Source organism: Ascaphus truei, chromosome 4 (genome assembly GCF_040206685.1).
Source record: "Ascaphus truei isolate aAscTru1 chromosome 4, aAscTru1.hap1, whole genome shotgun sequence".
Lineage (NCBI taxonomy): Eukaryota > Metazoa > Chordata > Amphibia > Anura > Ascaphidae > Ascaphus > Ascaphus truei.
Genome location: NC_134486.1, coordinates 27,679,035 through 27,705,513, shown reverse-complemented (window position 1 = coordinate 27,705,513; position 26,479 = coordinate 27,679,035). Strand labels below are relative to the sequence as shown.

At 41.7% G+C, this 26,479-nt stretch overlaps 2 protein-coding genes across 5 annotated transcripts in view; one reads left to right on the top strand and one right to left on the bottom strand.

Moving 5' to 3' along the window:
* The first annotated feature begins 254 nt into the window (after positions 1 to 254).
* Positions 255 to 26,479, top strand: part of GALNT14 (polypeptide N-acetylgalactosaminyltransferase 14) — a 500,522-nt gene continuing 474,297 nt past the window's right edge. For all 4 annotated transcript variants that reach the window (XM_075595460.1, XM_075595459.1, XM_075595457.1 and 1 more), the window contains exon 1: positions 255 to 660. In XM_075595460.1, coding sequence (XP_075451575.1) covers positions 532 to 660 — 129 coding nt within the window. In that variant the 5' untranslated portion in view covers positions 255 to 531. The remainder of the gene's footprint in view (positions 661 to 26,479) is intronic.
* LOC142491849 (uncharacterized) overlaps positions 11,747 to 26,479 on the bottom strand; it is a 94,049-nt gene continuing 79,316 nt past the window's right edge. Inside the window, exons 3-4 of the mRNA XM_075594665.1 lie at positions 21,408 to 21,506; positions 11,747 to 12,003 (exon numbers count right to left, since the gene is read on the bottom strand). Coding sequence (XP_075450780.1) covers positions 11,747 to 12,003; positions 21,408 to 21,506 — 356 coding nt within the window. The remainder of the gene's footprint in view (positions 12,004 to 21,407; positions 21,507 to 26,479) is intronic.

The following is a 26,479-nucleotide window of genomic DNA, read 5'->3' as shown; positions in this document are numbered from 1 at the left end:
GTGACATGCACAGGTAGCTTCCTTGCTTGAAAGTGGAACTGAAAGGGTTTCGCATGGAAGAAGAGACAAAAAAACCCTCAACTGGACTGAAGTATCACTTTGCAGGAGGACTTGCTAGGCAGCAGGGGGTGCTAGGCTTTCCAAAACTGAGTGTTTGTGGGTTTCATTTAGATCTTAATAGTACTGGACGGGATCGAGTGCAGTACCTTCTCCTGGGGTCAGAGTCTGTGTGATGGGTCTCTGTGTCACACTCACACACACACACACACACACACACACACACACACACACAGGCTCATGCACAGGCAGAGCGCGGTATCAGCCTCCCCTTCTGCTGATAGAGTCAGCTTGTAATGCTCCGTGTGCACAGCACCGTGGGAAAGAGTCAGCTCCCTTCTCATGATCACCAGGAGGGGATCGGATCACACAGCGCAGCTCCCAGCAGCCCCCGGTGTCCCCGGCGCTGTGCAGCTGGGATTCAAGGCAGTGATGCAGCCCCACTTTTAATTGGGATAGCCCCTTCCCTGTAACATGAGGCGGATGGCTCGCAGGCTGGCACTGACTCTGCTAGGGCTACTCTGGGTCGCTGCGCTCATCTTCTTCTTCTTGGGGGCTAGAAGGAAGTTGGAAGTAGATGAATCAGAAGGGCACACTGCAAAGGTAAGACCACTTTCCTGTACTGTATATCCCATAGGGGATTCACTTAGTATATGGGTGGGTGCTGCTTTCTTTTTTTTTTTTTTTTTTTACAGAGTGGACTGTAGGTCCCAATGGGGTCTGCTGAGTATCCTGTTCTAAATGTAAAAGGTTTTTTTTGTTACATGAAAATTAAAGTGTCATCCTTTATAGTGACTGTGATTTAGGAGGTGTGAAAAGATCGGGGGGGGGGGGGGGTGATTACTGTATGGTCATGAATCTATTGCTGGGTGAGTAATCCCATCTTCCCCACACTAGCATGCAAGGATAACAAGTAAACTTGCACATGTGGTGGCACAGAAAGCATGGATGATACAGCTGCCTGGCTGGCTGTGTGCAGAGGCTGTCATTCAGGTATTGTCACCTAAGGATACAATGTTCCAATGCCAGACAGCCAGGGCATGAATGGGTACACTTGGTATAGCGTGGTCCCTCTAAGTGCATACAACATTATACATGTCTCAGGCAATCCTGGAAGAGGGAGATGGAAATCTGCTTATTGTGGGAAGTTTGCAGCACTGTTGTGTGATCTGTATTAGTGTGGTTTTGAATTTACACCCTGCCACTGTCATGCACTTTATATTGCAGATCAATATTGTGTGTGTGTGTGTGTGTGTGTGTATGTGTACATTATGTTTTGGTGAGGGAAAAAGGCAACACAAAAACTCCACTGTTAGGATATAGCCAATAAAGAATATTACTTGTGAGCACAGCCGCATGTCTTAGACAGGTCTGCAACCCTGCCTTTCACCATTATCACCCAACATACAGTGCTTCCACTGCAGCAAGGGATTCTGGGAAATGACATGCAAATGGACACATACAATGTATCACCTTTTGCCTGAAATCCATTTTTACATGGAACACATAAGCAAAAGCTCTGCTGCTTACGCAATTTTTAAGAACAGCATGGGATTAGATGCAAAGCCAGTCAAACCACTCACAGACAGCTGTTTCGACCTTTATTGCTCTCATCAATGTGAGGTTGGTTTTACTGGCTTTGCAACCATATACTGTATGTGCATACATACATATAATCTTATATTGATCATTGATATATATATATATATATATATATCAATCAATCAATGATCAATATATATATTATATATAGTGTGTAGTTTGTGTTTTTGTAGTTATGTTGTGAGACCAGTGGTAGAAATATTTACACGTATGCTGGTACTAATGGGTAGGATTACAACTACTTTTTTTTTTTTTAAGACCCACAGTGCCACTACTTTATATTTACACACATTGCCACTTTCTTTTTTTTTTTGAAGATAATGGGATTTACTTTGGACGCATTCCCTCCCTTCCTCTTTGTATAGAAGAAATATTATAGAAATGTTTTGAGCTATGCTGCAAAGACCTTTGCCCCGATGTTTAATACATGTACAATCGTTTCTTGTGACATAGAACCACTGCTTATTTTTTTTAACAACTTCCACCATTGCATAAGATACAAATACAGCTGTCCCGTTACTTTGAGAGAGATGTATTCCTTGGGACAAGCTTTAATTCTAACCTGGGCTTTATTAGCTTCTCAGATGCCACTAGTAGCCACTTAATAAAGTCACTGCAGCAAATGGTAGCCGTGTTTGATGTACGATACTGTAGCTTTGGTGGTAATGGGCCCTGTGTGTTCTCCTGGTCTATATAGAGTCATCATGAATGTGTTAAACTGAGCAGTACAGGGAAATAGAACCAGAATTGATGAATAATGCATATTTGGCTGGATCCCCTGAAATTGCTCAGGGATGCTGCTGCTGCTGCTGCTGCTGCTTCTTCTGAAGCACCACTGTATAATTAGGAGTTTTATTAAACCAACAGAAGGCGATCTCATCAGCTCACTTCGGATGCTTTTTAAGTGATCCGACTGAAGGAAATGATTAAAGAGAAGAAAATCTTTAAGAAGCTGAAGTTTCTGGCTTTGAAACCCTATTCCTCTGCATGCTCCTCTGGCACTGAATTGAATGAGACTGCACATTACAGTGAATTTTTTGATTAGCAATCATTCTGTAATTCAGCATTAGCAGCATTGAAAAGGGTCCTGATGCCAGCACAGTGAGTGATCAGTGGCCTATAAGTAGTAAGTGACAATCCCTAACTACTGTATATTACTGCATATTACTGCACATCCGAGCCTGTGTCTGCACTCTTTTAATATCCTCACGATCCTTCAATAGACCCCTTCTCTGCCAGAGTGACATACAATGCATTGCAGGCCCCCCTGACAAAGAAGGGACATATGAGGTTGTTCCAGGAGTTTAGCATCCTTTTGATATATCTATAGTCCAGATATTGAGGTCCCATGGGGGAAGAAATAAGCGGTGCACTGCTGAAAAATGATAAGGCTGGATCGCTCAAAAACATATAAAAATATTATTTATTGGACCATTGGCAAAATCATAAAAGAGTTTGTGAACTAACAGAGAGAACTCTGACGCGTTTTGCGCGTATGTGCGCTTTGTCAGAGCACCGGGACCTCAATTCAATTTTTCAACTGCGAGCAGGGAGCACGCTACCTCCGGATTCCAAACTACAAGCTCGTGACTAAATGGATATATATATTTCGATTTCATAAGTCCAACTCCAGGAGAAGGAACATTGTATGTTGAGAGGGGGTCTAAGTCTGTCACTTTGTGGCGTTCTATTGACAACCCCTCTTGATACTGTTATCCAAGGGTTTCCCTCCTTACATTGTGAGTATTATTGACTTTGGTTTATATATCCGCCCCATCATTTGGTTATCTGGATTCATTTTGTATCATGAGCATTATAACAGCAATCACTGTGAAATGCTCAAAGAACTAGACTGGTCATCACTCGAGTCTAGGCGCAAAGTTCACCTTTCCTGTCTTGCCTTCAAATTCTTTATGGGCAAGCTACCCAGCTACCTGAACAAGCTCCTCGCCCCTACCACATGCAGCACCTATCATCTGAGATCAGACTCCAAAAGACTGGACATGGTCCCAAGGCTCAACAAAGTATCCGGCCACTCCTCCTTCTCTTACCGTGCTCCCCAAAACTGGAACAACCTACCAGAGACTCTTACATCCACCACCAGTTTAAGTTCTTTCAAATCTAAGGCTGTCACACATTTTAATCTGGTCTGTAACTGTTTCATACGCCCATAATATATATTATCTTTAACAGTGCATGCAATGTCTTGTATATAACATATACCCTGCTCATTATGTAACTGTATTTGTAAACATGTATTATTTGTCTTAACTCTGTGCCCAGGACATACTTGAAGACGAGAGGTAACTCTCAATGTATTACTACCTGGTAAAATATTTTATAAATAAATAAATAAATATGGTTATCACCAGTACGGTCTCGAGCACCGGTTGGTGGGAACTATTTCCCTTCCTATAGTCCAGATATGGTAATGTTTTCACTCACTACCACATTTTATCCACATAGATGGGAAATCAGGAGTTTGTATATACGGTTTAAGGCACAAAACGCATTTAGCAATTATTCATTAAGTGTGAATTTAAAGTGCATTAGATTTTGAGATACAACAGATAAGCTACCGAAATGATCAATTATTCCACCATTGGTTGCTGATGGTAACACAAATCCTGGAGTGTTATGTAGCTCATGCATGGGTTAAATTAAATGTGAAGTGGCAAAACATAATTGATGACAAATGTACCTTTCAATGGATCCCCTGAAACTGCTCAGAAATGCTCTTGTTCGTGAAGCTCCACAGTATAATTATAATTAGGAGTTTGAAGAAGCAAAGAAAAAGACATTTCATCAGGTCGTTTATGGTGTTCTCAGATGGCTGAAGTAATTGAAATCTCCTTCGGTGCTGTAATATTTTCTTATTCTGTACCCTGTTTTAAACCCCGCTACACTGTGGTTATCAGCCAACAATCCTTCATTTAATGACAAACGTCCCCAGATTTTTTTTTTTATAGTAACACAACCCCCTGCAGCCTTTATTTGAACCCTATGTTATACCACTGCAGGTGACTTCAATTATTATCAAATATCCCAGAAAACATAAACTTACTGTATAAGGACGGCATTTTGGCTCATATTTACCAACTTGTGCTATTTGATAAGATGCCTTCGGCAACATTAGTTTGAATGGACTATACTGTATGGTGTCGTATGGTGTAGCCCCACTTAGTAAATATGGGCATATACTTTTTCAGAGCTCATTGGGCAACATGGGGCAACATTTACATATTATCCCCTTTGACCTCCTTTTTGCAGCTGAGAGGTATTTAATGCGTTGACAGCTCATCAATCTGCAAGTCTAAGGTATGGCTTCAGTGTAGACAGCCTGCTATGAAATTACTAAAGAAAGTCAATCCATAACTGCATGCTATTATGGTCTCTTTGAATTACATTCTGCAGTCAGGAGATGCTTTCTGTGTGATCAGGCAGATCTCTAGCCTATATATGCCTTTACATTTACAATGCATTGCAGGTTTATCCAGCAGTAAAATGGTTAACCCAACAATGAATGAACTTCCTGAACATACTGTACATTTAGGTTACATATGGCAAATTGAAAGTGTAGTTAGTAGAAATGCATTCTCACACAATGAACGAGCTGCTGCTTAGAGCCGAATATCTTCATACTATTTATAAATAGAGTTCTTAGACAAAAAGTTCATGTGAAAGTGATGAATGAAACAGCAACTACTTTGCTATAGCAAACACTATTATGTTGTCAAATGGTATCCAAACATATATTCAAAAACACAAGAGGCATTCTTATCTTTCTTTGGCTTGTCTTATTTTTCAGGCCGAGGGGCGCATTGCTTCTGGCACCTTAAATATGGAACTGAAAAAGCTGAAATCACAGCCTCTCATTGAATGGAAAATGTTTTATGGAAAGAAGAGAAACAGTGGTCTAGAGAAAAATTGCACAGTCTTTAAAGTGGGAGTAGTGGCTTGGAATGTCAGCTTCTTGTAACCCTGGGTCATTGGTGAAGCACTCTTAAAATCCAGTGGCGGTGACAATAGGTACATATGTATCAGGCTTTATTGTTTCCCCAGATAATAACGTATTCCACCTAATATCACAGAATTTACATAAGATTCAATAGCAGTTTTGGGTGGGAGGGGGTGGGGGGGGGGGGAGTTTAACAATATACAGTGTACATTATGTATAGAATTGCTCCAGGACATGCAAAGCACCAGTAAAGTAAAAGTAAGAAGCTGTGTGCGGGAAAAAAGTCAGAGGCTTACACGCTATTGCACCCGATGGAACGCACCACCAAGTACAATAACATCTGCTACATCCAGGCCACCATACTCCACCAGAAGGAACAATGACACCTGCTATGTGGACATGTGGAAAGGTACAACCTTACCTCTTGTAGTGGTTTCCTATTATGGCATTGATTTATATAATATTTTACCAGGAAGTAATACATTGAGTTACCACTCGTTTTCAAGTATGTCCTGGGCACAGAGTTAAGATGGCAGATAATACATGTTACAAATACAGTTACATAAGTGAACAGGGTATACATTATATACAAGACATAGCATGCACAGTTAGAAATAATATATATTATAGGCGTATGATAGGTGTGCAGCTGTTGAACAACCAATGCCCCTTTACATTTTTCAACAACATATCTATACTCTAAGATTGCTACTTACTGACCATTGTGATCAGCAATAGGTTTGTGTTAACAACACAACTAGACCATGATGATCTGCAATGCCTTACAATAGCTGTGTTATCTTTACACAAGTGGTCTTGTGTAAATTTATCAGACCTTAATGAGTTGTGATGTCTAACAATAGGTCTGCTGATTTGCCACAACCATACCCTTCTCTGTACTCTCCTATTGCATCACTGTCTTTGTACTGCAATTTCTAACTATTGAACGATCGATTCGCTGTGTCCAGTAGGAGCATACATCTATTATTCTGAATTATGGTTATTACAGGTACATCAGTGTATTACAACTTTATCTCTAAGTACAGCAGCTGCCATATATTTCAACATAATTTCCGGTCCACCCTTCCATTAAATCTGTACATTATGTATACAGAAAAATCAAACTGTTGTCGTAAACTTTACCTTATGCCGACATACCGACGTGAGTCAACATACCTTTATTTAGTTAGATGGCTAGTACCTAATTAGGAGCACTACTCCAATATAAATATAGTCATTGCTACCATACGAACGTAGCCATTCTTCATACTTAACTTACCCGATATTCATTATGTTGATGGCCTGTTCTTATTATTTTCCTATTACTCTTCAGATTTTTCCATTGACATTTGAGTATCGTCCCCTTTTACAGGAGACTTATTGTAGGTCAATAATTATAATACCGTTATGCACAGGGATTTATGAGGCTCTGTGTTCCTTAACATTATTTTTTTTACATTATATAGATATATTAAATACATTTAACGAATTCATATGGCCTCTCTTTATTCTATTGTTCCCTTTTCTATCCTTTTTTCTTCTAATGGGGGTTTACTGTTTTTAGACATTACATTTATCAAACTCGTTTTCGCAATTTTTTCCCTTCAATTACTATGGTTAATTATCTCTTTATTGCCTTTGCTCTTGAGTTGTCTGTGTGTAAAGACTGTAAAAGTCTATAGGGGTTATATACTATAGTCACCCAGCTGTAAATCTACATATGTAGCAGAAGTTACTGCAATGTGTTGAGATACCGCAGGCACGTTATTTAACAGCAGGGCTATTGAAAACAGTGGTATGCTGCTTTTGTCGAGCCCTGGGATTGGGTATGGGAGACAGTCTGAACCAGCAGTAATCGGGTTTACTTTGAAAATTTGGCAGCAGGCAAAAAAGAAGTATATGGTTATTATGTCAATACCATCTAGGCTTAAGCCTCTGTTTGATAATCCGGGGTTCCCCCCGGGTTCTCAGGGACAGGGGTTTGAAATTTGGAGACAAAGGGATTCTGGAAGTGGGAGATTTGTTAGAAAAAGACAAGCAAATGTTGTTTGAGGAATTAATGATAAAGTATGGTCTACCCCAAATTGAGTTGTTTAAATATATGCAGGTCCGACATTTTGTTTGGCAGGGTTTCTACGAAGAGGAGTTCCCTAGATACACATGATTCGAAGATTTATGCAAAACAAAAAAGTATCAAAAGGGTCTGATATCATCTCTGTACCAAGGTTTAATCCAAGTGGGCTCTGGATTTCCAGACTGAAAAACAAGGGAGGACTGGGAAGATATATGGGAGAATGCGGGTAAAACCTCTATACTGTATGTACTGTAACGAGAGAGATTATATAAAAAATGTTGTTATGTTGGTATTACACCCCCAGAAGACTAAAGCAGATGTTCCCGGAGGTCTCTGATAGATGCTGGAGGGAATGTGGACAGATCGGAGATCTGGCGCACATCTGGTGGTATTGTCCCACAATCCAAACATGCTGGAAGACAGTTTTGAAATTAATAAAATATGTTACCAATATTAAAATCCCGCTAGACCCAACCTTAATTATTCTCGCCAAACCTATGGAGAATGTGAATCATTATACACTTAAATTGATCTTGCACATTCTAACGGCGGCTAGATACGCTGTAGCTGCAGCGTGGAAAAAAACGCGCCCGCCCTCCCTCCAAAAGAGAGGTTATTAGAAGGGTGAATGAAGTCCAACTAATGGAAAAACATACTTCATTTCTAAATCATACTACAAGAAAGTGTGACAGGGTCTGGGACCCCGGGGATGTTGGATCGAGGACGGATCCCGGAAGGAAACAGTGGTTCGGGAATGATGAGTGTCGAACGTGTTTTTCTTTTTTTTTTATACAATGTTGTTTGACATGTAATGTGATCGTTGTTGCCTATAAGAATTTTGATATAAAATGGTGGTTTCTCTCCTCTTCCCCTTCCCATCATCCTTATTTTTTTCTGTACCCTCCTTTCCTATCTATATTTGAAAATTTCAATAAAAATAAAAGTAAAGTAAAAAATAAAAAAAACAGTGGTATGACACAAGTGTTTTTGATGCATTATTTTGAGCATTAATGGGAGTAATAATGTCTGCTACATCTGTAGGGGAAAAAAAACAATAGAAAATAATTGCATCAGATTTATCAAAGAAGAAAATCCCATTGGTTTCTATGGGATTCCTTTTCCTGTGCTGTTTGCATGGGTATTGGTGCAATGCTGTGCATTGGTTGTACCCCTTTTTTTCAGTCAGGTGACAGTAGTAAAGAGACCCCTATTTATAAAGGCAAATGGGGTACAAGCTTGGGACAAAAAGCTGCACCTGATGAATCAAAGAAAATATAAATGTCATTGAGATCAATTAGGCCTCTTTCTCCGATGTGCACTGCTCCACTTTAGCAAATGAATGGGAGTTCAGATGTGAGACTGGAGGTGGAGTTAGCACCACCTAAGGTCATTCCGCTTGTAAAGCACGTACAATCCGAGTGTATTGGCTGTTAAACTGTGTCAGCACATCTGCATGTGATAGGCAGGGACATAGAGGGTTATGCACAGAGTGACGGGACTCTGTGCATAACCCTGCTTATCCCAGAAATGGCCAAATAAGCCCCATAACATTGGTAACAAGAAAGGTGCCCCTTTGGGGATGCTATACGGGCATCTAATGAAAAAGTATGGATGCCAACTGTAAATAAAGCATATATTTTCGAAAGAGAATATTTCCTGGCTCCCATATTGTAACATCGCTGCTCACACGCCCAGCCTGCACAGAGTCCATCACCCTGGGGAGGTTTGAATAGAGACTGAGCACCCCTATACATACATTGCACGATGTAGCACTCCGTTTGAGCCGTGTAAAAAGGGGTTATAATTATATTATTTATTGTAATTTAAGAATGTATACATTGAGTTACCATACATTTGTAGCATCTTCTTTTTTTATAGACCACAAAACCTAATACACTGTACATTATGGGAGCGCTCGAATCTTTTCAGCTGCTGAACCTAGCAGCTTATTTCCAAGGCCGGTGGTGGTAGACACAGGCTCCTATTCTTGATGATGGGTGCGGCTGTCAGTGCATTTAAACAATGCTTGGGTCCCTTTTTGAAAGTCAGAAGCCTAAATCCTGACATTAAAGATAAAACGCATTATAGCAAAAACGTAAGAACATTAAAGGTGTGTCCGCACGTATGACCAAACGGAGCTAATGGCGGGGATTTGTTTAATCCGTTAAAATGATTTGATTGTTTCCTTCAAAAATCAGACATTATACAGTAGATAGTTTTACTTTGTTTTCATGTAAAGTGAGGACTTTGAGCTGATTGTTATTCTAGTTTGCTCCAACCCCTCTATGGGAATTAACCTTTAACTAGATCTCTGCCAATGCATTACTGACCCTTCTGTCAGGGAATCACAATGTCATATTTGTACACATACTGAAGGAACAACATGATTCATCTTACCACTCCTAAATGCCCTTTGATCCATTCTAAGTGCTAATAGGTAACTGATACTGTGTGCTGTCCTGTTCTCTTTGTACAGGTTAGGCTGCGGCCACGCTGCCGCTGACCGCGCTGACTGCACGGTGCTTGGCGAAGTTAGTCTCGGCAATTGAAATTGTCTCGTCCCCGCTCACGCGGTGTGCGCGCTCGTGCATGGACACACACGCTCACCCACGCTCGGCGCTTAGATAAACAAAAAAAAACTGACTTTCGAGCGCGCTCAGCTTGCCTGCAACGACCCCCCGCGCGTGCTTGCGATATTGCTAGGACACCCGGCGCTCATGCTTGGAGAGCTGACACACTCAACATGTGTGTGAATATGAATGTGATTGCGGTGCTATCAGAGAACACTATTTTGGAGTTGTGAATATGTACAGCACAAAAACTGTAAGCACATCCCTTCAATTGCCATATTAAATGATATTTATTATATCATATTGTTGCCAATCTATGTTTCGGTCCCCTTGGGACTTTTCTCAAGGCCATGGGGCCCCCCCAAAACATTGAAGTGACAGTGATATATATTTATATATATATATAAAACATAATACTGAGTTAAGTTATGGTGAGTAAAAAAAGTGACAAAAACCCTCCACAGGAAAGCAAATATGCAAATATAGCTGTATGCTCATCTGCATGTCTTAGGCAGGTCTGCAACCCCGCCTTTCCCCATAATCACCCAGCATACAGCATTTCCACTGCAGCAAGGGATTCTGGGAAATGACATGCAAATGGGGAAAGGCGGGGTTGCAGACCTGCCTAAGACATGCAGATGAGCATACAGCTATATTTGCATATATATATATATGTAGAGGTTTCTGTACCGTGTTAGCCGAGCAGAATAATTAAAAGCAAATAGACAATACCGTTCTGTGGCTAACAAATGGTTTTATTTGTGCAAGCTTGAGAGATACACTGATCTCTTGTTCGGGCGATGCTACAATGGATTAAGCCACAAAAAAAAAAAAACTTACTTTGAAACAGGGCAGCTAGGAATGTTATCTGTGAGTGAAGCCTAACCCCTGCACAGGTACATTAAACCTGATTCTGCCTGGAGAAAGTAGAAACATTAAAGCAAAAGGCTTAGAGCAGCAAAAGGTTAAATTGTATGGTTTTTTTTTTTTTAAATAAATCAGTTCTGTAGTATTAGATAATAGTGACTGTTTTTGGTTGTTTTTTTTTTTAATTCAACTCAATGGCATTTTTTATGAATTTTAATATACTGAGCATCCTTTGATTTCTGTAGCAGCTTTTCAGCACACCTCCCCAGCAGTGCAAGATATTTGTAACACTTTCCGGTTTGTGATCATATGTTGCCAATATTTCCAGCAGTTTGAGCTGCAAACTGTAACAATAGTCAATGTTACCGTAGTACTATAAGAACGCATTGTAGCTGCTGAGTTACATTCACTGAAGGCTTGATTGGAACTGAAAAGCGGCCATTATGTTAGGCACACAATCAGGATTTTAACGGATTTATAACAGGAGCACCAAATGATTGCCATCTTCGGTAAGAATGTAGGATACATTGTCATATAAAAAAAAAGTGAAACAAACGCTGGGAATGTAGTATTGCTGCTTTAATGTTCACATCACTATAAATTGCAACATATTACATTTCAGGGTAAGAGAACAAGTGGAAATACATCCTGCCCTTCAAAACACGAGCTGCTATTTTGGAAGATATTCTTCAAAATAATGTACAGTACTTCTGATTTAAAGATGCCTCTTGTGAGTAAGAAGAAATATGCATAGTACGCCTTAATGCTTATGTCCATGACTCTTTGGAAAGGTTGATGTGTAGAGAAATCATGACGAGCTTTGGATTCTTCTATTTCTGCAGCTTTACTGTTGAAAAGCTTTCCCAAGTCTCGAGCTAGAGAGGAAGTTGGGGTTGAATATGTGTACTTCACTTTCCTGCACTACAATTCCATCAATAAGAATGAGGTCACGGTGGGATTAAGTGGGATTACTGTAGGTGAGTGTGCTTGAAACCCAGAGTACTGTAAATAAACACTCTGAACGATACACAACACAGTCCATGCACTTACATACAAGCCGTGCCCTCTATCGAATTCTCCAGGGTGCAAAACAAAGGTGAAAAACGGTGCAAAAAATAGCAAGATATTTATTAAATGAAAGCATATGGTAAAATATGGAATTCCCCCCCCCATCTTTTCCAATCTGGTGCTATATGTTTCCCAAGGATTGCAGGAGACTTCAGGCGGCTGTAATTGCAATTTCAATGTTGGTATTTATTGTGAGAACATCGGAGATGTTCCTACAATAAATATCAGCATTGAAATTGCAGTTGTAAAAGGAGCTTTACTTTTGTGTATGGGGGTTTATCTTTTTTTTCAAAGACTCTTGAGAATTATATTGTGTTGACCACACATTGAGGTTTTTTCCCCCAGGAACAATTCTCTTTTTTTTTTGTTACCCCATTGGTTTTTCAAGTGAGAAGACTTTATAACATAACTCCGATACACTTCTGTAAAATACTTTATCTTCCTGTGCTGTTCCTTTGAGTCTTGTCTATCTCCGTTTTGGGGTCTCTGGAAGCTAACCAATGGTTCTCTTTTCTGGAACATTGACCCATAAAGAAGCATATTGGAAATAGATTAATTAATAGATTAAAAACAGTATGTTTTATCTTCTTTTCCCCCATGTCCATCAGCCAGTGCTTTAGGAGAAAAACTGGGGTTTGTATTTGACTTTTATTGGTTTTCTGCTTATTTCTTTATTTTTTTGGTTGGGCAGTTGCGTCGAGCTGCTGGGCTTCTGTTGCATGCATGTACCTCTTCTCTCCCCTGCTGTGGCCCGACCTCTCATGTAGGCCCCACCCCTGCGCATGCGCGCATCAGAAGTTGGGCCCGCAAAGAAGTCGGGCCCAACTTCTGTGTCTGCCTGCAGGATCAGCGTGGCACTGGAGCCCCACCCCAAGGTAAAGGGTGTGTGAATGTGTATTATGTGTGTTTGGGGGCAGGGGGTTATGTGTATTGGGAGAGTGGGCGGTGTATTGGAGACGTGTATTAAGAGAGGAAGTGTATGGGGAACAGGGGGGGGGTTATTATGTGTGATGGAAGGGGGTTATTAAGTGTTTTGGGAGAGGAGGGTTATTATGTGTATTGGGGGGAGTTATTATGTTTATCGGAGCTTATTATGTGTTTGGGGCGGTTATTCTGTGTATTGGGGAGAGGGGTTATTGTATGGTGGTGAGATGGGGATGTAGGGGGAGAAATGGGAGTGAGGGAGAGAGATGGGGGGATAGAGGTGGGGGTGTGAGGGTGAGAGGTTAGAGAGAGAGAGAGAAGTGGAGGTGTGGGAGGGAGAAAGGTGGGGTTGTGGGAGAGAGGTGGGGTTGTTGGAGAGTGGTGGGGGTGTGGGAGAGGCAGAGAAGTGGGGGAGTGGAGAGGGAGAGAGGGGTGGGGGTGTGGGACGGGGAGAGAGTTGGGTGTCTTTTAGAGGGAGGTGTTGAAAAGGGAGGTGGTGAAGAGGGAGTGTAGTAGTGGGTGTATTTTAGAGGGAGAGAGAGAGGTGGGTAGGGGATGGAGGTGGGGAGAGGGAGAGAGAGATGGGTGTGTGGGAGAGGTAGAAAGAGATGTTAGATGGGAGGAGGTGTGTTTGTGGGAGAGGGAGGTGGAGGTGTGGGAGAGGGAGAGAGAGAGAGGTGGGGGAGTGGGAGAGGGAGAGAGAGAGAGAGAGGTGGGGGAGTAGAAGAGGGAGGGGGAGAGAGGTGGGGGAGTGGTAGAGAAAGGTGGGGGGGTGAGAGAGGGGCAGAGGTGTGAGAGAGGGGTGTGGGTGTGGGGAGAGGGAGGTGGGAGAAATAGGTTATGGGGAAGGGAGGTGGTCGAGAGAGAGAGAGATAAAGGAGGGGGAAAGAGAGGATGGAGGAGTAGGAGAGAGAGGTGGGGGTGTGGGAGAAAGAGAGGTTCGGGTGTGGGAGAAAGAGAGGTTTGGGTGTGTGAGAAAGAGAGGTGGGAGTATAAGAGAGGGAAGTGCGGTAGGGGAGTGGTGGGGGGGGGGGTGAGAGATAGAGGGACGGTCTCACATGGTCATCAACACTTGGATGTCAGTGGAAACTCCAGTCCTAGGCCCTGGGAAAGCGGTCGGTGGCCCTGAGTCTTAAGTAAATAAAAAAGAATATAATTTGGGGAATTAGGGTTGTCACTTTCAGATGTTCTTCAATGTCAACTTTCAAGGCCTCTTACTGAATTGGGAGAAATGAGTGTTCCTGAACGTCCATGTAAAACATCTACTGTAATCTGTTGACCATATGGCCTGTTTCTTAATGACTATTTTAGAAGAATCTTACAGATTAATGAAGCCGCAGACTTTCAGATGCATGAGTGCCGTGTCCACAGTTTAACCTTCATTTTAACAGCTCAGAAGTTCTAACTGTGAAACAGTGATGGCTGACTGCTCTCCACCCACAGCCGTGGCTTTTTCTTTATATGTAACCCATTTGCAACCACAGTGACAAGGACAGCAACGCCATGCATTCCAGTCTGACACCAGAAGAATTAGCAAAGGGAATATTAACCATACTTTACTGTAGCAGTGAAGGACAATGGATTGATAGACTTGACTTCGATGGTATGGTTAAGTATGTTTGTTTAACTTAGTGTGATGGTATAAGTATTTCAAAGCCTGCTGCTGAGGATGGAAAATAAAGGTTGTCATGAACTATAGTGATAATTTACATTTATATACAACGTTTTCATCCAAACTGGATCACAACACAGATTTATAATTCCATTTCAGAAAAATGTATGCAGCTATAGGTATATATAGCCTGATAACACATCGCTGAAACTCTTATATTCATGATAGCCTCTAGTGATAAGAAAGGAGTCATGTGGATATTGCTATTATTACTCAATTATGGTTGGGTAAACTAAGGCACATGCAGATAAAATAATTTGTCCAGGATTACACATTACCGGTGGCTGACGTCAACCCACGCTCTGTCCCCAACATCAGATTGAACAGCATATCTATATTTCTATATCAATAGTAGGGCTGCCACCAGTGTCAAAGAACTTCAACAGTTAGGTTGCCGTGACTTTATATTGTTTTGCCTTTGTACTCTTTAACAAATGTCTTATTAAATGACATCATCATTTTCAAGTATTTCCGGGGCATACAGGGTGTTTGAAAATGAAAAGTACATATGACTGCACCCATTGGGTAAAGTACAGTGCAAACCAGGGAAGAACAAGTTGCACTATTTGTTTTCACAAGCCCAGAGTGACACTACTCTTTTACACACTTACTGTTCTACTTTCTTTAGGGATTTATGCTATAAAGACTCCCTTCCTGTTTTAAGTATACATATTGTAAAGAGTTTTCTAAAACTAGACTGATCCAATGTTTAATAAACGTTGCCGTTTTACATCTCGGGCACAATAGGACTGTTTTTCTAGGCCACTTCGACCACTGCATGTGATAAAATAAACAAATAGCTAATAACAAATAGAAGTCCTTTATTAGGAAAGTCAGGGTACCCTAAGAAATTAGGGACAGAAGCATATTGGTGGCATCACTTTGGTTTGCGAAGTAGGGAAGTTAACACATAATTGCGCATGGGGAATTTTGCATAGGCCTGGAAATGGGGACATGGAAAATGAGCAGAGGATTTTGGAGGGGTGATGGTTTCGCTCCCCAAATGGTCATATTACTCTGCTACACAAAACCCCCAATATCTCTGTGATAAACTCACAGGCAATGGCTCTCTCGGCATAATACAAAAAGCCATAAATATACTTTGTTTTGATTGAAATGGGAAGTTCAGGTAACCACCCTGATTGGCAAGGCAGTGTATTAGACAGCTGCGTTTATTACCAGTAATTAAGGATAGCAAAATGTCCCTGACAGCATGAGACATTTATCCTCATAATGCTAATCCCTTAGGCACATATTATGTTAACAAATCAATTTTTTCTTCTCTTTAGTGTCTCTCTGGCAGCTTTATTGCCATTTTAATTATATGTCCCCTTCTGCGATATGCACATGTGTATTTTGGTTTGATTCTTGTATTTTTCTACCAAAAAAACCCACAACAATTTAAAGATCCAATTGATTATACTTGCTTAGGAATATAGTTATACATGTTGTACAGTCCTTTGATTGAGTTTAACACTGTTAATGTAACATCTGTGTGTATTTTCAAACCCATTTTTCAGTGCATGTAGCGTTTAACATGATTTGATGCATGATAATAACTAGTCTCTTATGGGGACTTTTACCACTAGATTCTGCACTTACTCAATCGCAGGTATATTTAAGGCAATGATGCATTGACTGCCATTGGTGGGAAATATGTTCATAAGCCATAAGGTATCACTGCATACTGATGTAGCAACACTTACTGTCTCCGTGGGAGCGTGAGGCTGCAACGCCAGAGCTGGGCAGGGACGGGGCTCGATCGCTGCCAATAAAGCAGTAAGCTGCCCAAAGGATTAACTCAGCGAAGGTCCCTGCTGTTTCTGAATGGGACCATCGCAGCGCTAACCCTACCGAGACTGCCACGCATCTGTCAGAGCTGCGTAGAGGAGTCGCAGAGAGAGAAGCTGTGCCTCCCTGGATGTACCATGTGGTGTGACGTCACAGCGCTATGAGCAATATTTGGCTAATATGGCTATTTCCCATTACTGTGTGTGGTGGGGGGAGTCTAGCCGGGTGTCTCCGGAGCTAAAACCCATACATTTCAGCTCCACGGATCCCCTGCTTCCCGAGATACAGACCTCCAAAAGAGGTGCCGGTTTCTCGTCACAGTTTAAAGCACCTACTGTACATCACATGGACCAATAGGAAGCCAAACTTGATGATGTCACAGCTTTAATCCACCATTACATGAACCCTGCTTGCTGAGCGGAGTTGCTACCAGCACCCTTTACAGAGGTAAGTATGTCCGAGAGCAGGGGGTCCCGCAACTGACAATAATGGGTTTCAGGTCCGGAGACCCCCTGCTTCAATCCTATGCTCACAATAAAAATAATTAGCAAAAATAATCGCATGCTTGGGTGGCCTCTTTAAGCTGAAAGGTGGCAGGCTAAGGGGAAATGTGAGGGTGAAAGAGTGGTGGATTCAATGAATAGCCTCCCAACAGAGGTGGGAGGGGGAAATACATTAGAGGAATAAAACAAATGCTTGGATAAGCATAAGCACTGGTTGCTGGCCCGTCTAGCAGAAAAAGGGTTACATTGAAACCTAATTAAGGGACCTTCGTTCTGGATTGTCCTTCCATTTGCAGGCCTATCTCCTTCTCATGTTGCCCGGGACGTCACTGGCATGGAGAGACTAGTTCAGGAGGTGGCCAACTCCAGTCCTCAGGGGCCACCAACAGGTCAGGTTTTAAGGACATCCCTGCTTCAGCTCAGGTGGCTCCATGACTGAGCCACCTGTGCTGAAGCAGGGATATTGTTAAAACCTGACCTGTCGGTTGACCTTGAGGCCTGAAGTTGACTACCCCCGGTCTAGTTATTGGCCAGGCATGTGTGTGGCTTCAGCTTGAAAATGGCCAAGTCCCCCACTATACTTATTGGGGCACTGTTGGTACCCTCTGCACTCTTTAGCACCCCCTCCCCCCCAACTGCAAGAGGTTTATTAGAATGGAATCTGCACGCACTGTGTCTCCTTTCCCTTCACTTCTTCCAAGCCTCAGCTTAAACATGTGTGAAATGCGATGCCAACGCTGGAGTAGGGAACAATGAGTGATGGTCGAGCCGCGCGGTATTACTACATTTTTGGGGAAAGAATCTGCTTGATAAATAGCTGCCACAGCGTTAATGATTTTGCTATAAAACAGCCCTACCCTGTAGTATACGGTATTCGGCCATATCCCTCACTAAATGGCAGAGCACTATACTATTTCATCCCGGGCCCAGTCAGGTTGTTAATTTTGTATGTACGGCTCAGCAAGAACACCGATCTGTGAAAGAGAGAGGCTGTGTTCATTTTTCAATTGTAATTACAATTAATGAATTTTTACCTAATTACTGTTCTACACATTACTGCTTTACATTGTAGCGGTGAGTGATAGAGCCATTAATATTGATTGGACGGGAACCGCTTTTTTATTTATTTTTAATTCCCTCACAAGCCCGTGTTTGTGTGTATCCCGGACCCCGGGTTTCTCATTGAAATAATCCCCTGGGCCATAAAATGACAGCGTATTTTGCACTCAGTTCGCCATTCAAAAAAAAAAAATCTATCTGAGAAAAAAAATAATAATATTCCAAAGCGACAAAATAAATAACAAGCACAAAATAATGAATTATTTATAGTCCATTATCCAGAGCCCACGAGCTGTAAGATAGATATTAAAGGGTTAACAACCCCATTGTTTAATATTCAATTTGCATCTCATTTTCAGCTAATTGAAAGTGAATCTTCAGAACCGGCGCTTTGTCATTTCTGTATTTCTCTTTCTTCCTATCTTCCCTTCTTCATTGCAGCATTAGTGAGCTGAAGAATTTGGGGGCTCAACTCCGGTCCTCGGGACCCCACAAGAGGTCAGGTTTGCAGGATATCCCAGCTTCAGCGCAGGCGGCTCAATCAGTCTCTGCTTCAGCACAGGTGGCTTAATCAGTCCCTGCTTCAGCAAAGGTGGCTCAATCTGTCCCTGCTTCAGCACAGGTGGCTCAATCAGTCCCTGCTTCAGCACAGGTGGCTCAATACATCCCTGCTTCAGCACAGGTGGCTCAATCTGTCCCTGCTTTAGCACAGGTGGCTCAATCTGTCCCTGCTTCAGCACAGGTGGCTCAATCAGTCCCTGCTTCAGCACAGGTGGCTCAATACATCCCTGCTTCAGCACAGGTGGCTCAATCTGTCCCTGCTTTAGCACAGGTGGCTCAATCAGTGGCTCAGTCTTCGACTGAGCCACTGATTGAGCCACCTGTGCTGAAGCTGGGAAATCCTTCAAACTTGACCTGTGCGGGGGATGGGGGGGGGGATTGAAGACTGGAGTTAAGCACCCCTGAGCTAAAGGCCAAAGGTGTCTTACTCACTGTTGAAGAAAACCGTGGCTCAGATAGGCGCCTCTCTCTCGTCTGTGTTAGTAGACTTGTGGGACTCACTTACTCCTAAAAGGTGTCAGGGCTGCATCGTTTCTATGAATGATTTCTCACTTAAGATGTTACCTCCAGTCTTGGTAAGGACATTGTTTGCTGTTGTTGTTGTACCAGGTACTGTAATAATTGCCACCTTGCACAGCACACATCATGATAAATATGCTTCCAGTACCCGACGGACCATCTGTCTCACATAGGTCCGACACAATGCAGCAATGGAAGCCCAAGCAGCGAGACAATGCTCTGCACACCCCCACGATTGCTATATTTGCAGGTTGCCTGGGTTATAGAGTTCAGTGTTAGCAGCCCTATTGGCGCGTGAGCATTGTAGGTTTATTACAGGGTGTTTATACCTTTTAATAGATCAACATGATCATTCTCTTAGATATAAAAATCCCCTTTCAGTGTGAATTCTTTTAACTGTAGTAAACCAAAATGTGCAGGAGAAAGGTTTTTTTTGGTTGTTTATAGAGTTTTTGATTTTTTCAAGATACTGTAGGTCAGGGGTGCTCAACTTTAATCCTCAAACCCCTCCCCCGCTCCCCTCAACAGGTCAGGTGTTCAGGATATCCCAGCTTCAGCACAGGGGGCGTAATCAGTCCCTGCTTCAGCACAGGCGGCTCAATCAGTCCCTGCTTCAGCACAGGTGGCTCAATCAGAGGCTAAGTCTTTGACTGAGCCTCTGATTGAGCCACCTGTGCTAAAGCTGAGATATCCTGAACACCTGACCTGTTGTAGGTCACTATTTTGCCATTTAGAGCCGATATGCGAAATAACGTGCGTTGTTGCCACTTTACTGATCACCCATACACAGTTCTTCAAACAATAGAATTAGGATGACGCACAAGCAGGAATTTTGTATTTGATATACAGTACATACAGTACATTCAAAATGAAGATAAAACTCTCCCAAAAATACAGTAAAAACAAAATACAATGTGCATCCACATGTCTCACTCATGTTTTTGAAGCCTGTAATAGGCTCTCGAACATCAGACATAGTTTGATAAAGCACTGATGCCTATATTGTTGGTGTAGATCTATCTATCTATCTATCTATCTATCTATCTATCTATCTATCTATCTATCTATCTATCTATCTATCTATCTATCTATCTATCTATTTATCTGTCTATCGTATTGTAGCTATCTATTGTATCAATTTGTCTGTCTGTCTATATTTACATATAGTAATTTATTAATTAACAGCACTAATGTTGTTCACAGCAATCTGTCTGTTTTGATTGTATTGGAGTAAAACATAAAGCACCAATCCCGTCATTTTGACCCCCCCCCCCATTTATTTTCACAGGACGGAATGAGGGGGTCCCCAGAGCTGAACCATGTTATTGTCTGCTCCGGGGAACCCTTGATTCTGAGATACTCACTGGCAAAGGTTACCTCCTGGGTTCATAGGTTTTAAATGGGCATCCAATAGGAAGCCGCAATGGATGATGTTGCAGCTTCTAATTGACTCGTTTTCCCTGAAGAGGACGGAAACTCTGTACTTTCACTGATAATTATCTCAGGAACCCGAGTGCCCCCGGAGCTGAAAATAGTGGGATGTTGTGTGTGTACATACTGCAGGTAACAAATCAGTAACAGCGGCAACAGATTGGTAACGATGTATTGAATTGAGAGCTTTGGCTTTACTACCCTAATGTAGAAGGTGTCGGGTGGAGGGTAAGAGGCCCACACTAAGTAGAAGGGAGTATTCCATTTTCACCCTGTACCTACAGTATATATCATGGAATTTCGCTCCAATTTTGCCCTGTCTGCCCTAACCCTCGCCTTGGCGAGTGTCAGTAGGAGGAATTGGGGAGAAATTACATGGGGCACAGATTGTAATGAGTTGCATCACATTCTTATGGCCTTTTATTGGCCAAACAATCCTCCTTATCTGAAGTGGCGTATGTCTAAAATTCTACATCCGATGGAGGAAACTGATCCAAAAACCGGAGCAATGCGTCTAAACTCTTCTCTACGGTGATGCAAGGACCCCAACGCTCAACTGAAATGAGTTAATCAGCCTGCTGCAGCGTGATAGGCTCAAGCCTGGACCAGAGTTGCTACTCCCCCACACAACACATACAGGCCATAGCCTTCCAATAGGCTACAGTGTGTGCATCTGTTACATTCATAAGGCTAATTTGGTCACTCTATGGAGTGATTATGAAATTATTAGAGATGAGGTTGGAATACTCACTGGTGCTATAAATGCCTTCACTTCGACATGTCTTTAAATCGAAATTATTTATTGTGGTTTTGATATCAAATGATTTTTCATTGCTTGGAGGTTTTTTGCCTACAAAAAACACAATGGCCATTGTATAACACTTATGAATAAGACACATGCTACACTTATCATGCGACATCAATTAAATTTTCAAGTCTGAATTTGACCTAGAGTGAGACATCACGTTGTGAATATATAATGCTGAGCTCACAGTGGGGAGTCTGTATCAAATGGAATATATGCTTTGTTGATTATTTTTTTTTAATCTTTTTGGCTGCCTCTTGGGGAATATTATGATTCAGACACCCTATGGAGATTTCATTTATGTATAAATTTTGGCTATATATTTTGGTAACATTCTTTAGAAAAAAACAATGCGGCCTATATTTCACTTTTCAATGCTGACGCCTTACTTATTTTAATTTTAAAATTGATTAAATCAGGGTGATCATTTCAGAGCAGTGGCACCTGGAAACCCTCAAGAAGGATCTGACCTTTCCACTCACTATTAAAGTTAATGAAGGCAATTAAAACCATGACATTATGAAAAAGTGCAAGCTAGCATTATTAAGGTCCAGAATTCAAACTATAAAATTCATATAAGGTTATGAAAAGTCTCCAAGTGAAAAATCTGAGAGTGTCCCGAATGTATTGTGGTTAGAGTTAGAATTAGACATGTCCGGATATTTTAGAATCAGGGTTTACAATTATTATGATTTATCAAAACAGAATAAGTTGAGCTCCAATAACGCAATGTATCAGGATCACTTTATAATGTTCAATACTTTATGGCAAGGGTGAGTAAACTGGGGGGGGGAAAGACACCGGTCAACTTCCAGTGTTACCGCGCGCTCCTCCCCGGCCGTTCTCCTATGCCGCTCTGCTCCTGCTTCGCACAGAAGGTCTGATGGTCTTCTTCTGCCGGCTGCCGCTGCCGCCCGCTGTCTTAACTCCATTCCTCCGCTGACATGGTCCTCTTCTCCAGCCGCCAGCTGTCTTGCTCCGGTGTCGCTCCTGTGGTTTTCAGTCCTCTTCTGCCTTCAGGTAAGAGCGAAGGGGGAGGGGGGGGGGGCAGATAAAACGGAGTGTCGGTTGACAAAAGTCGAATAACCGAGACTCTACTGCATCTACATTCTTGATATTCACATTCGTTTTTGAGTGTTTTTAATCTATTTTCTGATTTTGAATAGTAAACGTTTTTTGCACTAAGTATATATCCCTTTAATGTCCTGAGGTATACCAGGAAGAATACAAAGGGTATATACTGTACAATGCCCACAGAACATCCCGTACCATCATCTGAAAGCTTGAGAACATTCTGCACGGGGCATTGGCTACTTTTTAAAGCCCCCCCTTTTCCCCCCACTTCATTCATTTAACCATTTCATTCATTTAACCATTTAAAATATTTCACAATGTTTAATCCACAAGACAATAGGAAATATTAAAAATGGCATTTATTTGACGGGGTTAGCAGGCTTAATCTATTTTGGTCAAAAGATGCAACCAAATGGCTCCTTTGGGATCAAAATATAAAATTTCACTAATAAATTGCAAGTCTATTTAGGGGAAGTAGAGTTTGTTTGCATTGGTTTTCCATAGTTATTATTGTATGTCTTTATTTATATAGCGCCAATAGTGTACTCAGCGCTTCACAAACAATACAGTACAGGGAATTATAATAATACAATAAGTGCAGCAAAAATCAGACAATGGGAAAGGAAATCCCTGCCCCGAAGAGCTTACAATCTAAGAGTTATTATGACTACAAGAGGACCTGGCACCTTCCGGGATTTTCCTTTTTATCACCCATTTTATTTAATTCTCCGCTGAGACATCACAGAGCTGTTATTAAATTCACAATTAAAAGGTTTTCTTATTAACCCTTTCCCTAGATTGAACATTATTCTTATGGGGCAATTCCTGGCTTACGAGTACTGTATGTGTGTTGAGGTTAATTTAGCAACCTTGGTTCACTTGTCCCCCCTGGGGCCCATTTCTACCTTAAACCCATTTGATTTGATCTCCCTTTGGAAGTGTTCCCTGTGTCACCTACAACTAATATGCGTTTTTTTTTTTCTGCCTGGTTAACTATAATGTGTAATTTTTACATATCCATTATTGAATTGGGTTCCCACACCCATTCCCTTTCTCTTATCCATTCCCTCCCTTCTTGTCCCTCTGTATACTTTTCCCCCACCCCATTCTCCCACCCCCCTACCTACGGCGTCTACTCGATAAAAAGTAAAATAAAATGTCATACAAGAAAAAGAAACACGTTACAGTATTTGTGAGATGGCAGGAACATTATTTTTGTCTGATACTTGATACTATGTTACATTTGTAAGAATTGCATGTGTGTATGTAAATGTGTGTATAGTATGTTCTGGTGATGGAGCTCAGGCTGTGACACATACAGATGTAGCAACTTACTGTCCGCAGTGCTGTGGCCGAAAAAGCAAACGACAGCGACACTGGGGTCAGTGTCTGCCATGATCGGGCAGCAAGGGGTCCCTGCATCCGGATCGGACCCCCCCCCCCCACAGTGTTAATCCGTTCGGGCCACGATCGTCATGGTGGGACAGTAAGTCTTGCTATATCTGTATACAGGCGGTCCTCGGTTATCCAATGGAATCCATTCTGGAATGTAGCGTTGGATGGTGAAAGTGCTGTAAAGTGAGTCCCATGTTTATCAGCTGCGGTGAGCGTTGGGATAAGGTCGGAAAACGACCCCGTAGGATTTCATTGTGTCGCGTCGGATATGCCGTCCGTCGTAGAGTGAAAGGACGGATAGCGAGGGCCGCCCGCATAGAAATATTTAGGGGTCAAATGTCAGGCCTACAGAAATGTAAAACAGCCAAACAAAAGGGCTCGTCCAAAAGGTTAAAAAAACAAGAAAGGAGAATAAAGGAATCGTATTGCAGCTGAAAGGTTCCTATTTGGAATATGCCAACATTTGCTAAAATATTCCATTAGAAATATAGCCACTGAGCAGGCATATCAGGACACGGTAAAATAGCTCTGTGTGAAACAGTAATTATGCATCACTTTAAAGCAAAAAAATGTCTGTGAATCCACACTAACTAGACTGTAAATTGATGTAGTTTAAGCACAGAGTATCTGGTTATAAAACTGTTTATATCTTTAATGCAGCAATTCGTTCCAAACTCAGCAGCAGGGGACAAGCCCGCGCAATTCAGGGCATAATGACAGCCCTTACTTTTCACTGTTAATGAAAGATTAATTTTTCCCCGCCAACACTTATCACGTTTACTTAATAGCCTCCAGTTAAATTGAATTTAGTCCCGAAGCCTTGGCAGGAGTTAATGGTATAAGAAAAGAGGATATTTAAAATACTTATTAATATATAAAGGTGTTAATGGGTCTTCCTATGCCGCAGATGCATTTATAATGACACTCATAAAAGGGCCTGTGAAAAGTAAAATAAATGTGATTTAGCTGTGAAAGTTTTATGAGAAGGTTATGTCAAGATAATTGGGGGAGAAGGGTGAGGTTATTGATTTAATTGTCAATGGGATTTGTGCAAACGCCCGCTGCAGTGGAAGTAGAAGAAATGGCAGTGCAGGGATCACACCATTTGCGTATGTTTCTGCTATTGACTGATGTCATACGAAGCTATTGGTTAAAAAAAATCTCAATGTCCATATATATATATATATCTACAAGACTGCTGTTTACATGCATTATAAAGATATTGATTTAGTGGAGTGTCATTAGTGGGAATGCATTTGTCTGGGGCAGCCGTGCACTGCTTTGGCCTTGTTCAGACAGTGTGTTAAAGGGACTGTTCTACAAAGTGACAAAAAAAATAACAGCAATAGCATCGACTTCCTTTATAAATAACCAATCGCCCTTAAATCAGCAGTCCAAGCTGCCGTTTTTTTATTTTATTTTCCCCCGTTAATATTAGCATTTATACAATCCACACAATGTTAAGTAATTAGCTAAGTTGCCGATAGATCCGTTCTCCTGTGATCGATCGGCGAAGATTCGGCTCGGGGGTTCACTAAATGGCTGTCAGTGCAGCAGGAGAGGACCAAAGATGCAAAGTTCTGTGGGGAAGATCATGTGACCAGGCGGCCACTAGATACAATTGGTGCACTGCTAGAGAGAGGGCAGGGCTCAAAAAGGGGTGTGCCAGAGCCTGTTTCAGAAGAGGAAGGGGATGTGACTTTGTAAATGGTTGCTATAGAAAGAAAAAAAATGCTTGTTAATTATAATAAATTATAAATGTCATTAAGAGTTGTTACAAAGAGTGGTACAAGACACACGTAGGATATTGGACACGTCTGCAGCTTTAAAAGAGCAGTCTATGGCTTGGCCCCCACCGCACACTATCTTTTCTTTACAGCAGGGGGTCTCTGGAGCTTTAGTGTATTAATTTCAGCAACTCCTGGTTCCTCAGATATTGGGGAAAGGTGCTGCGGGTACTTCCTGGTATTAAAATCCACTGCATCACGCGGGGCAATAGGAAGCCGTGACAGGTGATGTCACGGCTTCCGATTAGCCCAGGAGATTTAAGCCACCATTTTGTTTCCCCTGGAGGCGATGCTACCTGCAACACCTTCCCGGGTAAGTATCTCGTATCTCAGGAACATAAGGGTCTCCAGAGATAAATTTAATGCGGTTCAGCTGCAGAAACTCCCGGCTTCCCAGCAATGTAAAAAAAAACAGAGGGGGCGAGAGCAAAAAATAAACCAACCGCGGGAAACTGCTCCTTTAAAGAAAACATTTCACTTATTTGCTTTTTGTGTCTGCTAATTGTTGGCCTTCTCCAGGAACTTATATTAATTATACTGCTATCATTATCACATAAAACAATAGAGGGGAAACAGACTGGATCAACAGTCTCCCGGCAAACAGATTAGACTTAGATCAAAAAAAAACATTCAAAGCATTTGGATACTACGTGTATGTCAGACACTCAAACATTCTGCCCTCATTTGCAATTTCCTTGCAAAATGCTGGTGGCATTCTGTCACCATCTTGAAAAATGTGAACTTTTGTGAAAATGTTGCAAA